This window comes from Meleagris gallopavo, chromosome 24 (genome assembly GCF_905368555.1).
Source record: "Meleagris gallopavo chromosome 24, MGAL_WU_HG_1.1, whole genome shotgun sequence".
Lineage (NCBI taxonomy): Eukaryota > Metazoa > Chordata > Aves > Galliformes > Phasianidae > Meleagris > Meleagris gallopavo.
The window spans coordinates 2061752-2083095 of record NC_139427.1 but is presented as its reverse complement, the minus strand read 5'-3'; the positions used below and the strand labels follow the sequence as shown (position 1 = coordinate 2083095).

General features: G+C 40.6%; 1 protein-coding gene across 1 annotated transcript in view; it reads right to left on the bottom strand.

The window, feature by feature from the left end:
- Window positions 1-259: 259 nt before the first annotated feature.
- UNC5D (unc-5 netrin receptor D) overlaps window positions 260-21344 on the bottom strand; it is a 93303-nt gene continuing 72218 nt past the window's right edge. The window contains exons 8-16 of the mRNA XM_085242871.1: window positions 19753-19938; window positions 17818-18195; window positions 16807-16891; window positions 14781-14949; window positions 13531-13758; window positions 12106-12255; window positions 10537-10701; window positions 8806-8984; window positions 260-7493 (exon numbers count right to left, since the gene is read on the bottom strand). Of these exons, the coding sequence (XP_085098997.1) occupies window positions 7289-7493; window positions 8806-8984; window positions 10537-10701; window positions 12106-12255; window positions 13531-13758; window positions 14781-14949; window positions 16807-16891; window positions 17818-18195; window positions 19753-19938 (1745 nt within the window). The 3' untranslated portion in view covers window positions 260-7288. The remainder of the gene's footprint in view (window positions 7494-8805; window positions 8985-10536; window positions 10702-12105; window positions 12256-13530; window positions 13759-14780; window positions 14950-16806; window positions 16892-17817; window positions 18196-19752; window positions 19939-21344) is intronic.

Here is a 21344-nt window from a genome sequence, read left to right as displayed (position 1 = left end):
GGAGCTCGGATGGGTGTGAAAGCAAAAAGATATTCTTGAATTGGTTCAATGCTGGCAGCAGAGGGTAAACTTCAGTTCTGGTTGCATTCCCTGCAGTGTTTCTGGGCAATGGTGCACAATACACAGCTTTCCATCACAAACTCCCATACAAAACTCACTTATCAAACCAGTGATGCTCTCATGTCAGAACATCTTGTTTTAACAGAAAAATCAAGGTGCCACTCGGACTGTCATCTGAGATATCAGTAAAAGACTCTTTATTCATAAATAACTGATATGCAGTAATTTATGTCTGTACATTTATTTCCAAAAGGCTATAGCCATACAATTTTTGCAAACTCTACATAAAACATCCAAACTGTCCATTATTACTTCTTCAGTACAATATAACACAGCTGTTTGGCATTACCAAATATATATATGTATATATATTTATATATGTACATGTGCTGAAAAAAGAAGCCAGTGCAGCCTTTTCCTAGGAGTCTTTCCCAAGTATTTTACTGTACAACATTCAGAATTTACATCGATAGAACAAGGCACAGAAAGTGTGGTATGAAGCCAAGGCCATGCTTTTTATTTAATGTTTTCTGTCTCTTTCCTATTCCTTCGGCTTCATACTAAAGAAAGCATTCAAACCTCTGCTCCTTTTTCAGTTCTAAACACACTTAAACCATGGGGAGAAGTGGGGGAGGGAAGAATGCTCAGCAGACTGAGCAAAAGCCAACATTTCAGAACCTGTTTGTTGCAAAAATGGGGGAGCAGAAGAGAAAAGGGGTCTCGTTATAGAAATATAGAGATTATTAATATTTCTGTATGTATTTATGGTACTGTGTGTTTGGGTTAAAGCATCTGCCCCTCGTTTTGCCAAAAGGCTGGTCAGTAATTTTGGAAGTTGGAAATGCAACGGAAAATGTTTGGTTAGCTCTGATTGTGTGTATCAGTCTCCATAGACTGACCAGCATTCTGTTTTGCCTCCTCCAAATTAACAAACTGTGTGCTTTTGAAGTTCTTGTACCCATTTATAAACTGAGATCAGTGAGGATGAATTTGAGCAGGAGGTGGGAGGAGGCAGCTGCGTTTCTGCAGTCACGAGTTGTGTGATGGTGGTTGGTTGTTCCCAAATATATACAAGTAGATGGATGCTGCATGCCCAGCAAGGCACTGTGTTCTGCTTACTGAAGTGTTGGGAGATGTCTGAGGGTCAGTAATGGTATCTATCTGCTCTTCAGATTGAAAGGGGAAAGAATGTATGTAAAAATATTCCTCCCTCCCCCCAGTAACTTGAGTGTGTGAATAGGGGAAACTGAAAGAACTGTTTGCAAACGTGATCATTGCCATTATGGTAACATTCCACATTTCAGTAAGGGAATTACCAGGTCTCATGATTTTAAACTGCAAAAACAAAACTTCAGGCAGTTTTAAGTGAGGGTTTGTTAGGAATCTCTCCTATTCTCTGTATCAGGCACACCTGTTGTTAGATCCATGTCATCCCCCTCCTGCTGGATCAGAAAAAAAACTTACACCAGGCTCGGTGCACAGCACCCTTAACTTCCTATTGTGCTACACGTTTCCTTTTGGGATTAGACAATAAGATTTATATACAGAGACCAGATAACACAGGAGGGGGAGGGGGTTTGACATCTGAAATCTGCAGAAGTACATTCTCAACCAAGGTTATCACACCGGGGCAAACAAACTAAGCAGCTGCTGACGAAACCACGGTTCTACAGTAGGTGAGTGGCTAATCTCATTAATTACAGGACACTACATTACAGATCAGGGACGGGCTGTCTAATCTCCCTATCCCTTGGCTACATTTTCACAAGTGACTTCAGCTCTAGTTACCCTGTAAGGCAAGGAGGCTGCCCATTGAACCCCAGCTCACCTGGATTCCCTTGTAAAGCACAAACCAGTTAGTCGACACAACTCAACAGCTTATTTAAAAGCAGCTTTGCAATAGCTTGAAAATTACAAGACACCCCTACCCACCCGAACCCCAGACAAGAAGCACTAGTAAAGTTTGTACTATTCACCTCTAATACAAAAAATATAGTGTCAAATTCCTAAACACTTGTTTTACTTTTGGACAGAACAGTGAAGGTGGATCCCAAGAGGGTTTTCTCCTGCAGCAATGAGTGAAACATTGGTTCTGTTGTCTGCACTGTGGGCACTGTTACTATCCAATGATTCTGTAAGTGGTCCTTTAGTCTCAGAGAGGTTGTTCTATTTGTCCATGGTGGAAAAGAGATTTTTTTGGTACTGTATTATGTTAGTATTGCAATGAGAGAGAGAAGGACGAGGCTGTGATATCAGAAAACGATTTGTGGTCTTTGCCAGTGGATTGAGGGTTTTTGTTGTTGCTGCCGCAGTTCTTATATACCTGTGCTATACTCCCACTGCTTACAGTCCTGTGTTCATCCAGGAGCCCTGTAAGTTCTTGGCAATTTTAGCTAGGCAATGATTATCTATGCAGGAGAGGAGATCTGAGCATTTTACACACCGCTGTGGAACAGCTGCCAGCCTCTCCCCAAGCAGGAACAGTGCCAAGGGAATAATTTCCCCAGCACATATCACAGATGAACAACCCACAGAAAACACTTTTTCAGCAGGTTTACCATGAAAGAAGTTCTTGGCCAATGGCATCAACCATCTTTACTGCTGTGTAAGATGTGAGGGTTTCCTGCGTACAGCTCGGCATAGTAAAGGCTGGAAGGACAAACCTGCACTTCATTCACAGTTGTTAAGGGCTTGGATAGGGTTCCCTGTTTTCATTCAGTTAATTACCATTTGAGATGGAATGCAGTCCTTTGCTTCAGGTCTATATTTCATAGACCCTAAACCCAACTAATGATAACAGCCCCCAACAGTTTGTTGCTTGTTTTTGTTTTGCTGTATCCACACACAATATTTTTTTTTTTCTAGTGGGAAATAAGAGCTGGGATGTTACTGAATGTTTTAAAACATTCTCATAGAACTGTCATTCAAGTGGCATGAAAGGAATGGACTGCAGGGCAGTGCAAAGGGGTGGGCTGGCCAGGAGCCCCTCCTTGTGCTGCAAAGGCCTGGGGGGGAGCAGCTGTTGCCAGGGATAAAAATAATAACAGCAATACTTCTCTGTACTGTAAGAGAATAGCACTGACATCTTTCCATCTGTTACAAAATGTCCAATAACATTTCTGTAGGAGAGCATGGTGGTTTTATGGCATTTGCTCTAGTAAATGAAGTTAAAAGGTAAACCCAGGGAGTAAGGCTCTTTCCTTTGTGGCTTAATGTCTCTTAATGTGAACTACGGGGCTGCAAAAGCAGTGTTGCAAAGCTGGAAATGAGCTTTGCGACATTGCAGTTCTGGCAAAAGCTGTGCTGTGTGTCACTTTTGGTGGGGGGGAAAAAAAATTGTTTAAAGTCATTTTTGAAAAATGAGTCTGAAAGGGGTCACAGCACAGAACTAACTGGGAGTGTTTGGGAAGATGGAAAATAGAGCAAGGCTGTGTCACCATGGCAGCTCAGTGGGACCTCCAGTGTTGCAGCACTGCAGTCAGTTCTCTCTGCTGCCTTTTGGTTTGCAAGGAGGCTTCTGACTTATTTTTCAAAAGTCGTAATTTATAAAATAGAAGAAAAGAATCAGATTTGGATTTCTGGCCCCTAATCCTGCATTGGGAGCTCTTTTACACAGCTGGGTTTGGGATCAAATCACAGAAACGCAGATCTCAAAGAAAAAAATAGAACGTGGATGTTAAAAATATGCTCCTGGAAAGTTAAGATCGCAGATCCTTGTCAACATATCTATTTATATAAAATTTACATACTAATTCTAACTTATTCTGAGTGAATACTGTATTCCAGAGCATCCTTGCAGCAGCTTTTGGTGGGGAGAAAAGCTTTGTTTTAATGTGAAATAGAGAAATTAAAGCACCATTTAACATCTCCTGTTGTATTGCCTTGCTGTCTGTGAATGGTAACAAAACCCATTTGTGGCTGCCTTGTTAAATGGCAGCAGAGACATTTCTCCCCAAATGTTAACATTTCTCTCTCTCTAAAACTGGGACAGCACAGGAAGAAGGGAGGAGAACTGGTGCAAGCCTCTATAATTAAAAGTGCTAAGTTTTATTAATATCATCCCATGACGCTAACATAAAACAACAGAAAGGGAGCATCTGAAAACTGCAATATCTGCAGCAGATATCTAAGATACAAGAAATGCAAAGTTCCCAGGAGTGGGAGAAAATGGAACAGAGAAGTCAGACTTAAATACTTGCTGTCTGATTGCTGCCCACTATGACCCGCGTCATCAGGGAGAACAATTTCCTCTCTATGGAAAACGTTTGTGGTATGATGCACTTTTTTGTCACTTCTCATGCTTATCTTTTAAGCTATATGGTTTTTTTCCTCACCATTTTTATTTTCATTTGCATCCTCTCTGATGCTGGAGTGATTTGCACTGCAAAGTCACTTACTGTACCTTAGGAGTGCTGCACTCTCACAGCTGTTTCTTGTGGTTTTATGCTCTAGCAAGATCCTCATCCTCTGTGATTGATGCTGAGTGTGAGAGTGGTGAGAAATTGAGAGTTTGAGGCTGTTCTCCTATCAGGTAGCAGCAATGGGCTGACTGAAGATGTCCTTTAATACTGAACTCATTTCTTAGACCACTTCCATAGACTTTTAGTCCTACTCACAATCAGATATTGTAAGGCTAAAAGGATGTTTTGTATGATACGGTATGGCAGATCCTATACAGCCCGATCAGTACAAGTTAGAAATGTAGTCTAGAAGTCCAGCTCCTGTTTCAAATTCCTTTCCACTGAGATAAATGGACTAGAAATGTTAGAATAATATTTAAACAACTAGAGGTCGTGAAAACAATACTAGGTTAGAAGTCAGTTCTCAGTGTAGATTCACAAAAGGGAGGTCAGCAGCAAAGAAGCTGCTTTGGCATAACTGAACAAAAACCAGGAAACAGAATAACAATTCTCTATTGAGCCAAGCAAAACTGAAATCTTACCTCGGGCCCAAAACTGAACAGCTTCTGTTCCAGTATTTAAAAAAAAAAAATAAAGACATTCTTTTCAGTACATAAATCAGAGGGCAGACTTCATGGGATTTGGGGTTGGATGTGGATTTTGGTATCAACCCTGATCCCTTCCATCTGCAGGTTTGGTGCACACAGAGGAAATCAGGCTGGTCGCAAGTACAAGGCAGGCAGAGCTGGATGGTTTCTCACATCTCTACTCCAGTCCAGGATGTAAACACTGCATGTTTCCTGAGTCCTGAGGTTGTGAGGGCTGAGCTCTGCAGAGCTTTGACCCCCATGTGTGGCTTAGCAGATTGGGACAACAAGAGCAGGAGCCACACAGAGCTCTGCAGAGCACCACAGCAAGCTTTGGGGGTTCATTGGGGTGGCAAACTGGAGCTAGATTGGAAAAAAAACAAACAAAAAAACCCAAACCAAACCAAAAAAAAACAGCAACCAAATTAAAACTGCATCTGAAGAGATGCTGAGAACAATTAACTGCTGGAGAGAGGCTGTAGTAGGTTTCCCAGACAACTGCAGCTCACTAAAATTCTGTTGCTTTTCTATTGATGTCATTTGCTATTTTTCATTTTTTATTCATGATGTTTTGTCCAATGGAAAATAAAAAGTTTCTGGGGAGGAGGAATGGAAGTCACTACAAATATAATTCAAAGCCAGAACCATGTGCTGCTGAGAAAAGTGACAGCTTCCTGCCAGCTAAGCTGGTATTTTTGTCTCAGTCTTAAATATGCTTGCAGCAGTTATGGGTTCCCATTGCAAACAGGAGTGCTGATGTCAGACCGCATGAAATACTAACATTTAAAAAGTGGTTGGGGAAGTCCAAGTGTTTGTAAGTCTGCCTGCTGAGCCAGGAAAGCCATGAAATTGGCCATCTCAGATCAACAAGAGCAAGCAAAGTCCCATCCAAAGCCACTGATTGTACTGCTCAGATCTGGGATCCCAGATGAAGAAATCATTTTGGATCATTATGGATTTCCCTACTAATTACTTGCCCTGTCATGCTGCTCTCAGCCCAATACAAGTACCCTGGGTAATTCTCAAAGACTGTACGAGTGAGAACACTGGTTGTATTTGGTTTGGTACCAGTTCTGCCAGGATGCTGACTCGCAGTGGCAGCTTTTTTTTTGTTTTTTTTTTTGGTTTCAGTTGAAGTAATAAATCATATTTGCGTGAGAAGGGTAAAAAGTGATGAGAATTCACTAGCTCTGTTCCAGATGTGGTGGTAAATAGAATAAAGGTAATGCAGCCAGCTCTATCTCCTGCACAACATGCAAGCTGTACAGTAAATCAGGCCAATTTCTGGTAGTGATAAGTGGGGGTTATTCTGTTGGTATGAACCTAAAGCAAAATTAAGCTGTGCAGATTGAATTTACCTCCAGTTTTCAGTACAGTGTAAACTTGCTAAAGCAGGACTGGCAATCTCCTGCATTTTATTGTTTAAATCCACCCCCAAAGCAACGATGTTTGCCCTAGTGAAATTCTGTAAATGGAGAACTTTAGGGCATTGGTCACAAGTGCTCACAAACACAGATTGCACAGAGAAGGGCTTTGTTCTGTTTTTGTTATCAGAACAGGCAGGAGAATCTGCAGCAAGGCTACATTCATTGAATAACTTTGTAAAAGGAATCGTTTGGATGACACCTGATAGCTATTAAATACTTAGACAATCTGTACCTCCTTAAATCTCTGAACAGGAGAAGGTCAGATTTTCAGCTATCCTTTAGCTAAATTACAGCAAATACACAGAGTCAACATGATGCCAGCAAATGGCATTTACATCCACTTTTCAGGTGCACAAAGGGGACTCAGGGCCCCAAGGACACAAACCCTTACACTGAGATTAACCTCTAGTGGCTCTAAATATCTACTGCGTAGCACTAGGCATTGTATTTTAGTAGGCATTGTATTCTTCCTTAGCATCATTGTTTCCTAAATGTAGGATGTCATAATATTTACCTTGCACAGCTTTGTACCTCGCTCCTTCCTGCCCCTGGGAATGATTGATGTGCAGTCTTGTTTTTGAATCTGAAACATGAATTTTAAATGAAAGAGGACTGTAGCAGAGGGACAGCTTGTTTTCCTTATTACAGAGATGATTTTTAATAGGGCTTCTTCTGCTCCTCCAACTGAAAATGGCATCGTGGAGACGCGTCTGCTTCCTTGGGCAGTGTGCAGAAACCCTTATTTCCTCCCTGCCAAAGAGATTTTCAGGTGTGAAAGTCAGCTGGCCATCGGTTCTTCAATGGAAATGAAGGATTAAAGTCCATTCTGTCTGCTGTAGTTGAAGTCAGGCTCCTCGATCTCAGTTTCTGTTATGTCTGAGATTTTAGAGTGTGTCCTTCCTATTTCCTCCAGGGCACAGGCGAGGGAGTCGAGGTCTCCATCATGTTGGTGTCGGGCTTCCCAGAGGTCCAGAATGACTGCAGATGGGCTGCTTTGTGTGGCAAAATAGGAGAGATTCCTGAGAGGAATAAGAAAAGTGGAACAGATGGATTAGAATAAAGAAACCTGCAGCAAGATCTAATTGGATGAAAGAGGGAATCCTAGTGAACAGTTCGTATGTGCATATGTGTGCAGTACAAGTTGAGCTTTGAAGTCTCTTATAGCAAAGCTCCTAGCAGTTTCAGAACTGTGAAAGAACAGATCCCTGTCCAGAATGAGGAATTAAAGCCAAAATGTCACTCCTGTCAAGTGAAACCTTACTGTCAGAAGAACTACAGCTATGGCAGTGCTCCATTATCTGATTATTACTTTTAAATAGATGGGGGAAATATGATGATGTTAATAAATTGTAGCTGGATGAAAGTTGGCAAAGTCATGACTTTTGCTCTAAATTTTATCATTTCATGTCTGGTTATTTAAACTGCTCGAGAACGTTCTTTTTCTACCTCTGATTTATAAAAATGCATGCTGCACCATCCAGATGCATCCAAGGGAGAATCAGAAGTTAAAGAACTGTCACAAACTCAGTCTTGCACAAACCATTGTAATCTCTATTCTGCACTGTCCTTCAGTTTCCTGAGAAAGCCAAAATTCCTCAGGATTGAAGAGCATGACAATGCATAGCAAACACTGCTAGATAAAGCACAGCGCTGTGACTCACTGCTGCCTGCCTGTAACTTTATTCTCTTCTTTGGTTCAGTTTTGATTTATTGACAACCCTGTGAAAAGGAACTCGTCAATAGGAAGTTGTTTTGCTTCATCCTCTGTGCTCCTGGGCACATACTTATGGAGGTGGTGGCAATCAGAAAATATTTCTGAGTCCGATCCCTTCCCCAGTTCCATTTAGCCAAGTGGGAAATGCAAAATAAGCAGTGAGTTTTTATAGTGCCTCTCAGTTTTAATAAACATAACGTTATTGCTCCTAACAGTAGAGTGTAACTTTCTTTGAAATATGCTTTTTTTTTATAGGATTTTTTTTTATTTCTCTAAAACCTAAAATTCAGTTTGGGGATGGCAGCCACGCAACAGCTGCTCAGCTGCTGTGTTCACAGTCATTTCTGAGTCCTGTACTCACCCACTATGGTGGGTTACAACCTGAGCTTAGGAGATAACACCAGGTGGGATGGGTTGGAAGGTAGGTCCTGTTTTCAGTTACTAGTAGTATATAAGAACACACCAACTACAGTTTATCCTTGAGAGTAAGAAAGACAATTACTATTTATGCATCCTTAATACCAGCACATAAGAAAAAAAACCCCCATAACACAATAGCAGCAAATTATTCTTGTTGCATATGTAAATGTTCACCTTTCAAAATTGCTTCCCATTACCTGCTGATGCTGTTTTTCTGTGCTAGCATCTGCCAGTCTTTGCCTTTGGCATTGGGTGTGTCAAACGTTGCACAGATTCTTTGTCTGATGGAGTATGGGATTTTAAATGCTTTTGCACCCATCTGTGCGGGGAAGTTGCTGTCATCGTGTGCAAAGAAAGCGATGGTTTCTCTTTCATTCTACACAGAAGATAAAAGCAAAGCAGTTAGTGCAGCACCGGGTTCTGATCTGGAGGTCTGCAAGCAGCTCTCCATTCCAGAAACAATGCCATCAATGGTCCTGTTCAGGAGCCAGGATCTGAGACAGGACTTTTGCATGGCCTCTTCAGTACCAGAGTACTGGGAGTGCACTCTTATGCAAGGATCTGCCTGGAAGCAAAGCATGTCTACATACATACATGTCTACATGTGCTGCTGCACCAAGGCTGCTTGCCAACAGAGAATGCATCAAACTTTGAGGTTCCCCTGATACTTTGCAGAGGTGACAACAGAAAACCAAACAGCCAGGAGGGTATTTTTTCTGACTTGTGAAGAAACTTTCTCAAGCATTTAAAATAGTGTCATTTTCCTTTCACAGGAGTTTTGTTTATGGTGGGGTTACAAAGTGCCATAGAGCAGTGACTGGTCAAGTTGCATATGCCTAAAACACAGACATCTAAATTCTTTATCAGTGGAATCCAGGTCGTTCTTGTGGACTGGGCCTGTTCTGTTCCTATGAAATTATACCAGTCTTGTGTAACAGTCCCATTTCCATGCATTACTCGTTTCAGTGCAATGCGACATAAATATTAAATAACAACGATGCTGTAGTTTCTTCATATAACATTTATGACACATCCCAAAAGTCATCCGTGCAGAGTAATAGAGGTGCTGCAGATGTATCACAATGCCTGTCTGTTCAAATTAAACCTGCAGAACAATGGTAGGTTTCATACCCTGCACTTGTGAGATAAGCTGCTGCTACCTGCTTAGTTTGGTGCATCTTAAAGCTGTGAACGATTCAAATACTCAGTTGTTGATTATATTTGTTTTACAGTCTAATTATCCCCACTTTTCCCTCACCTTTTCAGAGCCATGGGAAAGCTCTCTGTGTCAGCACATCTGCTTGAGGACACAATTGTGACACTTTTTGAGGCCTTGTGGACAGGTAGGTCCCTCTGTTTTTACCTGAATTACGTTTGAGGCTTTCTTATTTAGATCTACGTTCTCTGCATATTTAGATCTACATTCTCTGCATATTTAGATCTACATTCTCTGCATATTTAGATCTACATTCTCTGCACAGTGCTGTTAGCACACAGACATAGATATTTAATCCAGAAGTTTCTGAATACTTTTTAAACAATCAGCAAAGATGCTCACAAGCCTAAGAAAGGTAAGCATCTTAGTTCTCCTAAGTTCCATAAGTTCTCCTTGCCCTTTGGAGGCATTGCCTGCTTGAACACCGTTGCTGTGGCCAAACAGCATCCAGGCAAACTATTCTTCTTTAAACTCTCAAGATACTCAAAAACTTTCCACAAGAAAAATATCACCATCATCTCACATACATATAAATTATTTTTAGTGTTCTAGAATCTCAGTAAATGCTGGAAATAGAACTGAATGCTCTGCGCTTGCTGCAGCGTTAAACAGGGCATGAGAAATTGCCAGTGAGGGAGAAGGGGTAAAAACAGGGCACAGTTCTTCTGATGCTACACAGCCTGACAAAAGAAAATGAAAAGGATGCTTTTACCTCGAGGATGGATGTCTGGATCTGTAGGATTTGCTCGTGCCCCTTGACTTGCCGGACGCAGATCTTGCAGGACAGCTGTGTGGTTGCAGGAGTGTAACGCTCCAGGGAGAAGGCACAGTGCAGTGGCTTCTGGTTACTGCACCACACACGGGAGAATGGGACCTCCTGGGAGAGAAACAGCCCACCAGAATGGGGGAATGAGAGTGAGATGATCTTCCAAGAGGTAAAGATGCCTCTGGTTCTTACCATGCTCGCCGCAGCCCCTTTCTGCTCTATCAGCCCAGTTTTTAAGGGTTCCCCTTAATTACATGGTCTGTATGGTGGGAAGGATGCTAAGCACTGAGCACCTGCTCCTGTAGGATGGTCAGGACAAACAAAGGCACTTATGATTTCTCTGGGCTATGCTGACTGCCACCTGCTATGAACTGCTTTAACGCTGCGCTTTTACATGGTGCTAATTTGTCTCTTCAAGCCTTGAAATGGATTTTGCTACTCTGAGCAATCTATTAACATAAAGCTTTCCTCATCGTAGTGTCTGACAATGGTTTCATTGCATCAGCTCTTTCTAGTTGTTCTAGACAACCCAAACTTAAAGCCTTGGTATGTGGGAGAGAAATGAGTAAACACTGCAAGGAGCCACAGCAGAAAACATTTCACCGAGGCAGTGCAAGTTGGTCAGCAGTTTCTGTTAAGAAACCATCATCCTCCTCAGCTGCCATTCAAATGATACTCAATTATAAAATGCAAATGTTTATTTGGCTTCAATATCAGCATTGTGGCATTGTTCTGCACACCCTTCTCAGAATCCTCGAGTCCTTGCTGTGTTCAGAGCCTTCCTTAAAGCAAACACAGCCCCAAAGGATTCAATGAGTAGGCAACAAATCAAAAGACAGGGCTGTTTTTATAACATAAGTTGAGGCAAAACATGATTTGTTGTATTAATAGAAACCTTCCACGTCATTACATTGAAGGCTTTTTTTTTTCCTGCTAAAAATCAAGATGAAAGACATCTGTATTTTAAAACATCAGCTCGCTCTATTTGCCAGCACGTGGCTTATAGCTTCCAGTAACCAATACATTTGAAATTCATCTTATGTTTTGATTTATACTTTCCTATTTTCAACAGCCTCTCTAATTAATGTCTTACAGGAAAAGTAATTTGCTCTTCATCAGGTCTAAGAATGTGCATGCTGTAATTTGAACTCATGACATTTAAATACTGACATATATCCCCTCATTTTCAGCCATATATTCATAATTATATTGAAATTGGAATGACAAAGATATCAAAAACATTTTCAGTAGCGATAAATTCCACTGGAGGTAATTTAAATAAGGAAAAGCACAAGGTTGCTTTCTATTAAAAGATACATGTTAAGTATTCTGCTGCATTTGAAATGTTTCATTCTGTTTTTGACAAAATCACAATGCAGCGCATTTTTATAGCATCTCAGAGATTAAAACCACACCGTTCAGAAATAAAAGGGAGAGTTGTCTTGTTATGGTTGTGCCAGTGAAAATTCTTACTGCCTCTGAATTAAAATGCAAACAATTAAAATGGGCAATTACCTGACAGGCAGTAAAAGGTTTGATTCTCCAAAGGAAAGGAGGGATATCGAGGACAGATATCTGGAGACTGAAGGTATTCCCTTTGAAATGCAGAAGTTTGGGTTCATCCAGTAATTGTCCTCCTTGGAGCCTTTCATCCAAAACCACTTCCTGCAACGGCAGAGGAGAAAAGAATTCTTTACTATTAGAAACAAATACCAACTGTGATGAAAATTCATCTCTGTGAAAGGAACTGAGGCCATCTACAGCAGTGGAGTGTTTCTGTCACAGTGAGCTCTGCCATTTGTGCTCCACCACTGGACTTCCAGGGGTGTCGTTAGGCTCTGTCAGCTCTTTTGCTGTCCTTGATGCTACTTAGGATTATTTTCTTGACTCCCTCAGTGTCAATACCAACGCACCTTCCCTAGGACTGCAGTGATTGAGAAGGAAACCCATAAGGGTATTGCAGCTCATTAATGCCTTCTTATTTCAGTTTCAAGTTGAAGCTGGGCTTTTCCATTGGAAGTTATTCTGTGGTTCTACTGAATGTCACAATTTGAGAAACAAGATTATTTTTATACAACTCTAGAAGTTATAGAACATTATAAAATTGCACATTAAATATTAACTAAAAGCATATAAAAACATAAAAATTACACTACTTAGAATTTCATTTTTATGAAATGCTATAAAACTGCTACACAATACTAAATGATTACAGCTAGGGTTTATTCATAACTGATGCTGAGTCACTGAACTGTGAACATATCAGCCAGATTTCCTTTTATATGTTCAACAAATACCTGAAGGAGGAATTTGGGCCTCTGAATTTCAGGCAGATACATCCAGGAAAATACTTCCAGCCCACAAATTGTGTAAATAATATAAAGGGTATAATTACAAAGCTATTGTAAATCTTTAACCATCCTTTCAGTGGCTTTGATTTTATTAGAGCACAAAGATGTTAGCGTGCGCTCCATTAAGACGTGGGTCTTTATTCTGTACAATAGGAAGTGAAAATTTGGTTACAACCGTTTCTATTTCAGCTCTCAAAAGAAAAACACTTTGTTAAAGCTTCTCAATTCACCATGGCTACAGTAGCCTGTGAATCTTATTGTTTTGCCTTGGAATGCAAAGTCATACTAATTTTAATTTACACTTGGGGATTTTTTGGTTTAATTGTTTTTTAAAAGAGGAAATGCACAACTATCTATTTTTTTTTTTTAACAAGAATTTAATTATAACAATACAATCTCTTTCTTCTTGCTCATATTGTAAAAAGGAGAGGAATCCCTCAAGTGATTAATGACAGCGAAGGGTAATGAGCGTGATAAGGAACATACATCGCAGTTCTGAACTGTAACCCTAGGGATAAAGGAATGTTAATATTCTGCAGGGGGGGGAAAAAAAAAATTAAAACCAAAATATCCACGTGAAATTACTTACCTGAAATGCACAAGGCGTGTTATCCATGCAATACACTCTCAGATTGTAATCCAGAGAATTGCAAGACAGGCAGCCAAAAACCGCTACTTTCAGCTGTCGGACGGCACACTCAGAGATGGGTTCTCCAATAAGTGCATAAGTTCCAAAGCTGTTTAAGAGAATGTGACAGGCATAAGGATCCAGCAGGCAGTAGCAGGAAGTAGTTTCCTCTTCCACAGACATCACTTCCTGCAAAATGAAATTCAAGTTAAAACAACAACAGCAACAACAAAGGCTTTGATAATAGATGTCATGACATCATTTGTTTAAATTGTATTCAACTGGAATGCAAAGTTATTCCCAAGAGCCAACTTCACGTCCTTAAAACTCATGTTGATCTCAAAGAATGAGGAAAAATAGACTAACTATGCAAGTGAATAGTCGCCATTTAGCCCTGAGGCAGCAAGAGGATTTCTGGCGATACACTGTACAGATACAATGCATACAGCATATAATAATGACAATGCCTACGCAATTTGAGCTTCTTTTTTCAAGTGTTCTTGACTTTCTATCTAATTTTTTTTCCTCCAATGTCAAGGTAAGAAATTACCTTGAAGATTGAAGTCAATAAGCAAACCTTGAGCAATAGCAGGTATTTGACATCCTTTCAGAACATCCACTACAGTTGTTTATCTTCATCAAAAAACTACCTAACCCATTCTTTTGTATTTCATGCTTAGTTCTGCATTACAGCATCATTAGATGAGATATCTGAGCAATCTACTGCCTGGTGTTACACTCCTCATTAATTCTGAGCTGCTTGTAACTGACACTGATGGAGCTGACAGTGTATTGAATGAATTTTATGAGGAAAACGAAGCTGAATTTGAAAGGTTTAAACAAGAGCCACAACAATATGGTGGTTTACAGGAGGAAAAGGATACAGTTAAGGTATGCACAAGTGTTTTAGTGACTGTTTGTTTTCTTTACGATGCAGGGAATCAAACAGTTCCATCAGAAGCAGTACAATAAAGCGTTGACCCTTTTCTCTATCTTTCAGTTCAGCACTTGAACAGAATTCAGCTACTTTGAAACAAAATGCAAAATCTCTATTTTATTTTTTTCCAAAGGAGAACAGATGCTTCCTTTAAAATTGTTTTGATTGTTCTGTCCCTTGCACCATCTTCAACCAGCTCCTGGCTGATTAACAGCAACCACGTTTTCCATTTAGCGTAAAAAACCTTTCAGTGGGAGCAGAAGGATGAACCTACCTCCCATTTTCCTTGCTGTGTCCTTTTCTTCAAGTGGATATTCCAGTGCTCTGAATTTACTTCTGCACAGTGTGGGATAGTCAAGGCAAACGGAGAGCTGACGGAGACATCCGAAGGGCCACACGTCACTTCTGGTCCCAGCAGGACATCTGGACCTTCTGGCTGTAGGCTGGGGGTGAATAACAACATCTAAGGACCTTTTTAATGAGTGAAAATGTACTCCCACTAACTGCAATACGAATTTTAAATGTTTTAGTTAAAAATCCAAGTAAGCGCTTCGTTCATCTGTTGCAGAAAAGATAAGCCAAACTAGAGCACTAATTTTCATATAGATTTGGTAGCAGGAAGTGAAACAGAATTATTGGGTCACATGTACTGAAATCATTGGCTGGCTTTTTAGATTCTAGTCTTTAAAATACATTTTGATTTGCTTAAACAAAATGAAACACTGGAAACTATAAAAGTAAGCCTCGCGTTGTGCACCAGCTGGTAGTGCTACCATCTAATTCTGCCTGCAAAGAATGTCATTAACAATATCTCCACAGCAGTGAAGATTAAACAATATTTCCCCAGAGGAGATGTGAATAGAGTTTTGGTTAAGTTGTGCCATTGGTGACGATTCCCATCAAAAACAGCCCTGATCTTTCAAGGCCCAGGAATGAAATAAAACACTGCAGATACAAACAGTTCCCCCCCCATCACCTCTGCTCCTATCAACATATATCTCATACCAACCTATTTCAAGATCTGAACGAAGACTAGAATAAAAGTGACAGCTAAACCATTCCCAAATAACCTAAATCAGAACAGTACGATCCTTCTTCTCTCCAACACATTTTAAAGTGACCTCAAATCCTTACAAGAACCACAGAAATCTCCATTCTTGTACGCATCTATTTATGTGGTGAACTCCTGTGTTAAATTAAATTGCACTGAGCACGATTCGATGTGCACAAGGTTTCATTCAGAATCTACAACACGAGCTGCTGTATTTTTAATGGTTATAATTCTTCTGCTGGTGAGGTACAGCACGGCCATTCTCTCCCTCAGTTCAGATGGGTGAAAGATGCATCAACATTGCCTCAACTGGAAGGAAAACAGCCTGTGATAATTTTCAGTTGGGTTTGCTACCTCCGTTTCTGCCCACGATAAAAAGGAAAGCAGTAGGTAAAATTGGCTGCTTGTATTTAATTAACCTATTTTAACTCCCTTCTGCAGAACCGTTGCAGATAAAACAGCTGTGGGTTTGTTGTTTCTTTTTTTCCCCCCCCCCTCCCCCCCTATTACTTCTTCCCTTCCTTTTACATATCTTAATATTCCACTGAGAATGATCAAAAACCTGTAGCAGCAGATGGGGACAGAATAGGAAAGTTCTCACAAAGGAATTCAGATAAGAGAGGGAAGAAAAATTAAAATAGATTTCAGATTAAGTTTTGGAAAATAGTTCCAAGCTTTAAAATTCATAGGCAGCTCTGTATGATTCAGTTTGGTCTCTTCGATTCATTTCTTAAAATTTACCTCACCAAAAAAACAAAACAAACAAACAAAAAAAAACACAAAAAAACTACTACAAAACTAAAACAGGACCACATCTAAAAATGAAGACTATGTTCCATCAATCCTGGCAGCTAAAAGCCAACTGGGAAGTAAGCATTTTTGTGAGAATGACTATAAAAAAAATCTAAAATAATCTGCTCCTCTGACTGTGCTTTTTCATAAAAGAAAGGAGAGGAGTCATTCCCAAGCCTCTGACTTGGGACCAAAATCTCTTGGCCTTCTAACATGGAACGAAGGCCACTGAAGTGATTGCAGCAGAGTTGATGAAAACACCCACGGCTGCTGCTGGCAACAGAATTTAAAGCCATGCATCTGACAGAGCATCGTATGTCACAGCAGTGTGGCCATACCAGCACCACTGAAGACAGGTAATCCATTCCTATAGACAATCTTACCACGAAATCCATGAAACGAGCCACTTCCACACATTCTGCATGCTATTGACACGGGCTTTTTAGATACGCCTTACCTGGACTCTCTTGGGTTGATAGCAAGATAGATTTCCCATGAACTCTCTTCAGGAATTGCTCCGTGTGGCACCAACAGACTGACTCCTGCAGCAGAGCAAAGGCAGAAGTTACCTTTGGGAAAGATGCTGAACGTAAAGCTGAGTTTAAAGGAAACCCCGAGTAAAGATCACAAGAGTTCAAACATAACCTGTTAGCTAGAAATGGGGGCATCCAGCCATTATAGAGAAGAAACTATTCAGTGTGAGAGTTTATTCAGCACCGTATGAACATGGTGGTGTAGTGCAAACGTGCTGCAGGAACATGATCTCAACATCCTTTATTTGATGTTCCCAGCTAATTTAACAAAAGCGAAAGTCTCAGATTCTGTCTCACAAAACTTTCAAGTCACAAAATAAAAACTACTCCTTAAACAATGCAAATTGAGCATTCCTGTTGCAATGCTTCAGTGCATAGCCCAGCCTTGAAGTGCTCATCTCAAAGAAAGACAAAACCAGAAAGCCAGGAGCACGGTAATGAAAGCCACATTGGAGTTTTCCTGTTTCTCCTGAGACATTTTAATTGTTATGTGCTGCAGACTTTAATAATATAATGAAGCCTGACAGTGTTAATGCAGTCAGGTGCTGATGTGTGTAGACTCTGCTTTGAATTTGACCCCATTATCTGAGATCCTGATCCAATAGCAATTTCCTTTCTGGGGAGTGCTTCATTTGGATCAGGATCCAAGTGAGCTACAGCTTTAATTAATATAACTTTCATGCTAAAGGCATCAAGAGGTGGTAATCTGTAGCAGTTCAGATAGACATAATACCTCTTTACTACTAATCCCAAGCTTTGTTTTTTATCATAGCCACCTCCTGTGTGGGCAACAGGCTCTACTTCACAGACTTTGCATTATGGAAGCTCCTACTTTTTATGTATTTAATTCATAGAATGAATGGATAAAGCACTGCACCAAGCATAATGAATTTCATATAAAATTATGTGCTATTAATAAGAAAGGATCTACTCACCTGTATTTGGAACCACTAAACGACCTCCCAGGTGTCCAAAGATAGCAGTTGTCTTCAGCTCATTTCTTGTTGAAATTGAAGACAGGTTCTGAATATATGCAGCCTTGTTTCTAGCCTGTATTGTTCCAAAACCTCTAGCATTCCCATGAGGAAAAGTTCCAGAATGTGCCTTTCCGTGATATTCAGCCCTCTCTGTCACCCCTAGGGAAACCATGAACGAACTCTGAACTTTGACTTTGATGTCTGACAGTGGGTTAAACAGTGAAGACTCTGTCATTAGCTCCTTGTCCATTGGATCCTGCAGGCAGATAGGTCCACTGTAGGTTCTGCTCACTGTCAAGTCAGGCTGCATGGATGAATTCAAAAGCAGGGAGTTACCTGGTGAAATGAAGTGGATCAGGCAGTTAGTTACTGTATTGTAGAGTGTGCAGTGAAGCAGAATAATGCACCTAGGTAACACATCACTGAAGAAATGATGCTGTGGATAGGGAATGTTCCATCCATTTTATGCAGATCTTCATAAATCACAGAGAAGTGAGAATTTGGAATCTTGGACTGCAATCCTAATCGTGCACTAATTTGAGTTACAATCCTGAAATGAATAAACGTCTTTGATTTAAACTATGCCCTTAGGTTACAAGAGCTGCATTTACACTGAGAAGTGAAAAATAATAGATGTATGGGTCTAAGTAGCCTAAGACCCATGACTCATGTCTGATTCATGGATCGTGACTGGTGGTGTTGTGTTTTCTTTATTAAACAGTGCTGGAGATGTTTACATACTGTATGATATTCCATGCACACCTGCCTCAGTGCCCCATTAACCCAACCCAAGTTCCAGCCTGAACTGTGCCACTAAGCGTGCTGCAGCTAATTCCTCCCTCCTTAGCAATGTCTGGAGCTTAAATCACTCTGCACTCGAGAGCTGCCTGCAAATAAAAAGTCAGGCCTGTATTTCACTGTCACTTTCAGTGAACCATTAGATGCATTTGTAAATCCTAAGCAGTACTCAGCTGCACTTTGATTTCCCCATCTATAAATTGGAGCTAGACAGGTAAGACTTAAGAGATCTCTCTGATGTGCATCTAATGCTAACTTGTTTGATGCACTCAGCACATACTGCAGCCCTGGGAAAAATAATTGTATTTGGAAAGTAAAAGCTATCTTCTCTCTGTTCTGTGCAATATAAAAGAAAAGTACCAAAGTAAGCATTGGAAATTTGCATAACTGAGCTTTAATTCCTTGTATCAGACATCTCTTCTTGACCTCACCATCATTTCCTTTTTGATTTGCTCTTCTTCCCTGGCAGCCTCAAATCTTAAAATCAAAAAGGATGATGTTGAGACCCAGATGAAACCATGCAGAAGATCCATCAGGTACTTGATCACTTTATTTTGCACTTCAGGCAATTACAATGTGCATAAATCCATGAAGGAACTTCTGTTTTGTTCTGGATTTGGTTCCGTGTGCATGCTTTTGTTTTTAATTACAACCCATTGGGTAGAACTTTTTGCTGAGCTCGCACAAAAGGACAGCTTCATGCCTGAGAGAAAGCGGGTTAAAGTAGGACAAGACTAACAAGGGGAGGAATATCACAAGCTGTCCATCCAGGAGGGTTCTAGCTCAGAAAAATTCCTATGAGTCACAAACATCAGCATAGAATCTAATGACAGTATTTCTGAAGCACAGAGAGCGTGGTCAAGAAAGACTGTATGTCCAAGCTGCTGTGTCAAATCAGTAGCAGAGACTACAAAAGACATCACTGTTCAACCCCCAGATCTCACTCCATGTGCCAGATCTGCCCTTCCCTGGCTCCAGATGCGTCTGCTTAGCATGAGGCTGGAATGCCCTCCTGCAGCCAGTCATCACATATGAGCTTAGTATCTCTTTGTAGTAGGGGCTCTGGAGAGAAGAAAATGAAATCACAACACTAACCTTGTCTGACTGTTTTAAAATTAAATGTCTGGAAGCCTCCTGTCAGTGCAGATGAATCAATCACATCCACGCCGTACTCACTCTGACTCCGTCTGTAAAGGGTAACACCAACCACCAGCACAGCTACAGCAATGACTGCTGCTCCCAGGCCAGAGTACAGGGCAATGTCACTGGCTGTCTCTATATCTGAAGGAGAAAAAAGTGGGTATTGAGTCAGCAACGCTCATGAAAATGCCCAGAGTGTTCCCAGCAATGGGGATTGTATGCAGCCACAGACTCGCGGCCAGAGGAGTAAAGCTTGAGGCATAAACTCGGGGCAGATCACAGCAGGATAGAACAGCGAGGAGCAAGCATTTAAAAGCATGAACACATTTCCTGGTGCCTCATTCTGTGCACTAAGCTTATACTGATTTAGGAGTTGCATCATGGTATTTGAGGTTTTCTTGAAGTGGGATAGTTAGACTTGTAGCAGTCAGAAGCAGAGTGCTTACCACTAAATACCTTCTCTCCTCAGTATACACTGCTAGCTCGGGCTGTGCACTCAGGTATGCCATCTTTTACCATTCTTGCCCAGTGGAGATCATTAAAGTATGGTAATACAGCCCTTAGAGGGGAGAACGTGGAAGAACTGAAGCCAGGGAGAGTTGTTTTATGTACTGCAGGATTCTCATTTACTGACGGCTTCCAGGGACATGTAAGTTTTTTGTTTTCAGCTCTAGAACTAATCCAGGATGTCACAAATCCTCTGAAAAAAAATTCTTAGTGAAGATTTTCCCTTCCTTCCCTTTTTATTTTTTTGTGAGCTTTAGTTTAAGAAGGAACAATCCACCCTCTCAAAGCTTGAAGAATGGCTGACAGTATCCTGCATATCTTGGTGGAATCCTGCTGTTGGAAACAAGCTGGAACCCAAAGCCTTTCCTCTGACCACATCCACACGTTAAGCTTACAACCAACTTTCCTAAGACTTCAAACTTTTTACAGCAGAGAAGAGGAATTTTTTTTTTTGAAAGAATGAACCCAAATAAAACCCTCAAGTATTATGTAATTGAATTATCCAGTCCCGCTGTTCTAGATCTCCTGGGATTTAGGACCACATACCATGAAATTAAACTACTTGGAAGTGTACATAGTGAGTCCTCAACTCCCTTAATGCCAAACTCCAGCTTAGAGGAAGAGATCATGGTGTACATTGTGCATCACCTGCTATCTCACTCCACATTGCTTCTTGCTATCAGGTGAGGAGCATGTTAGTACAAAACAAGCGTTTATAACAAATGACAGTGACAAAAAATAACCAGGAAAAACAGACTATATACTGAATATATACGGTAGGAAGTCAAATTCAACATGTAATATGGAAATAATTAGTGAAACTGCTTAATGTTTGGGAGGAGGCTTCTGTTGTGCATCTTATTTTTTCTAGAGTCAGATAACTTTATTTCAGCTGAATTCTTAAAATGAACACGAAACCACAAACCACTGGAATGGAAGAAATTATGACCTATGGGCAGCACTTGAAAAGCTGGTGTTTGTGGCTCACCAGTTTCCTACATAAACTACGTGGCTGACAATGATGCAAAGCTGAACTTCCT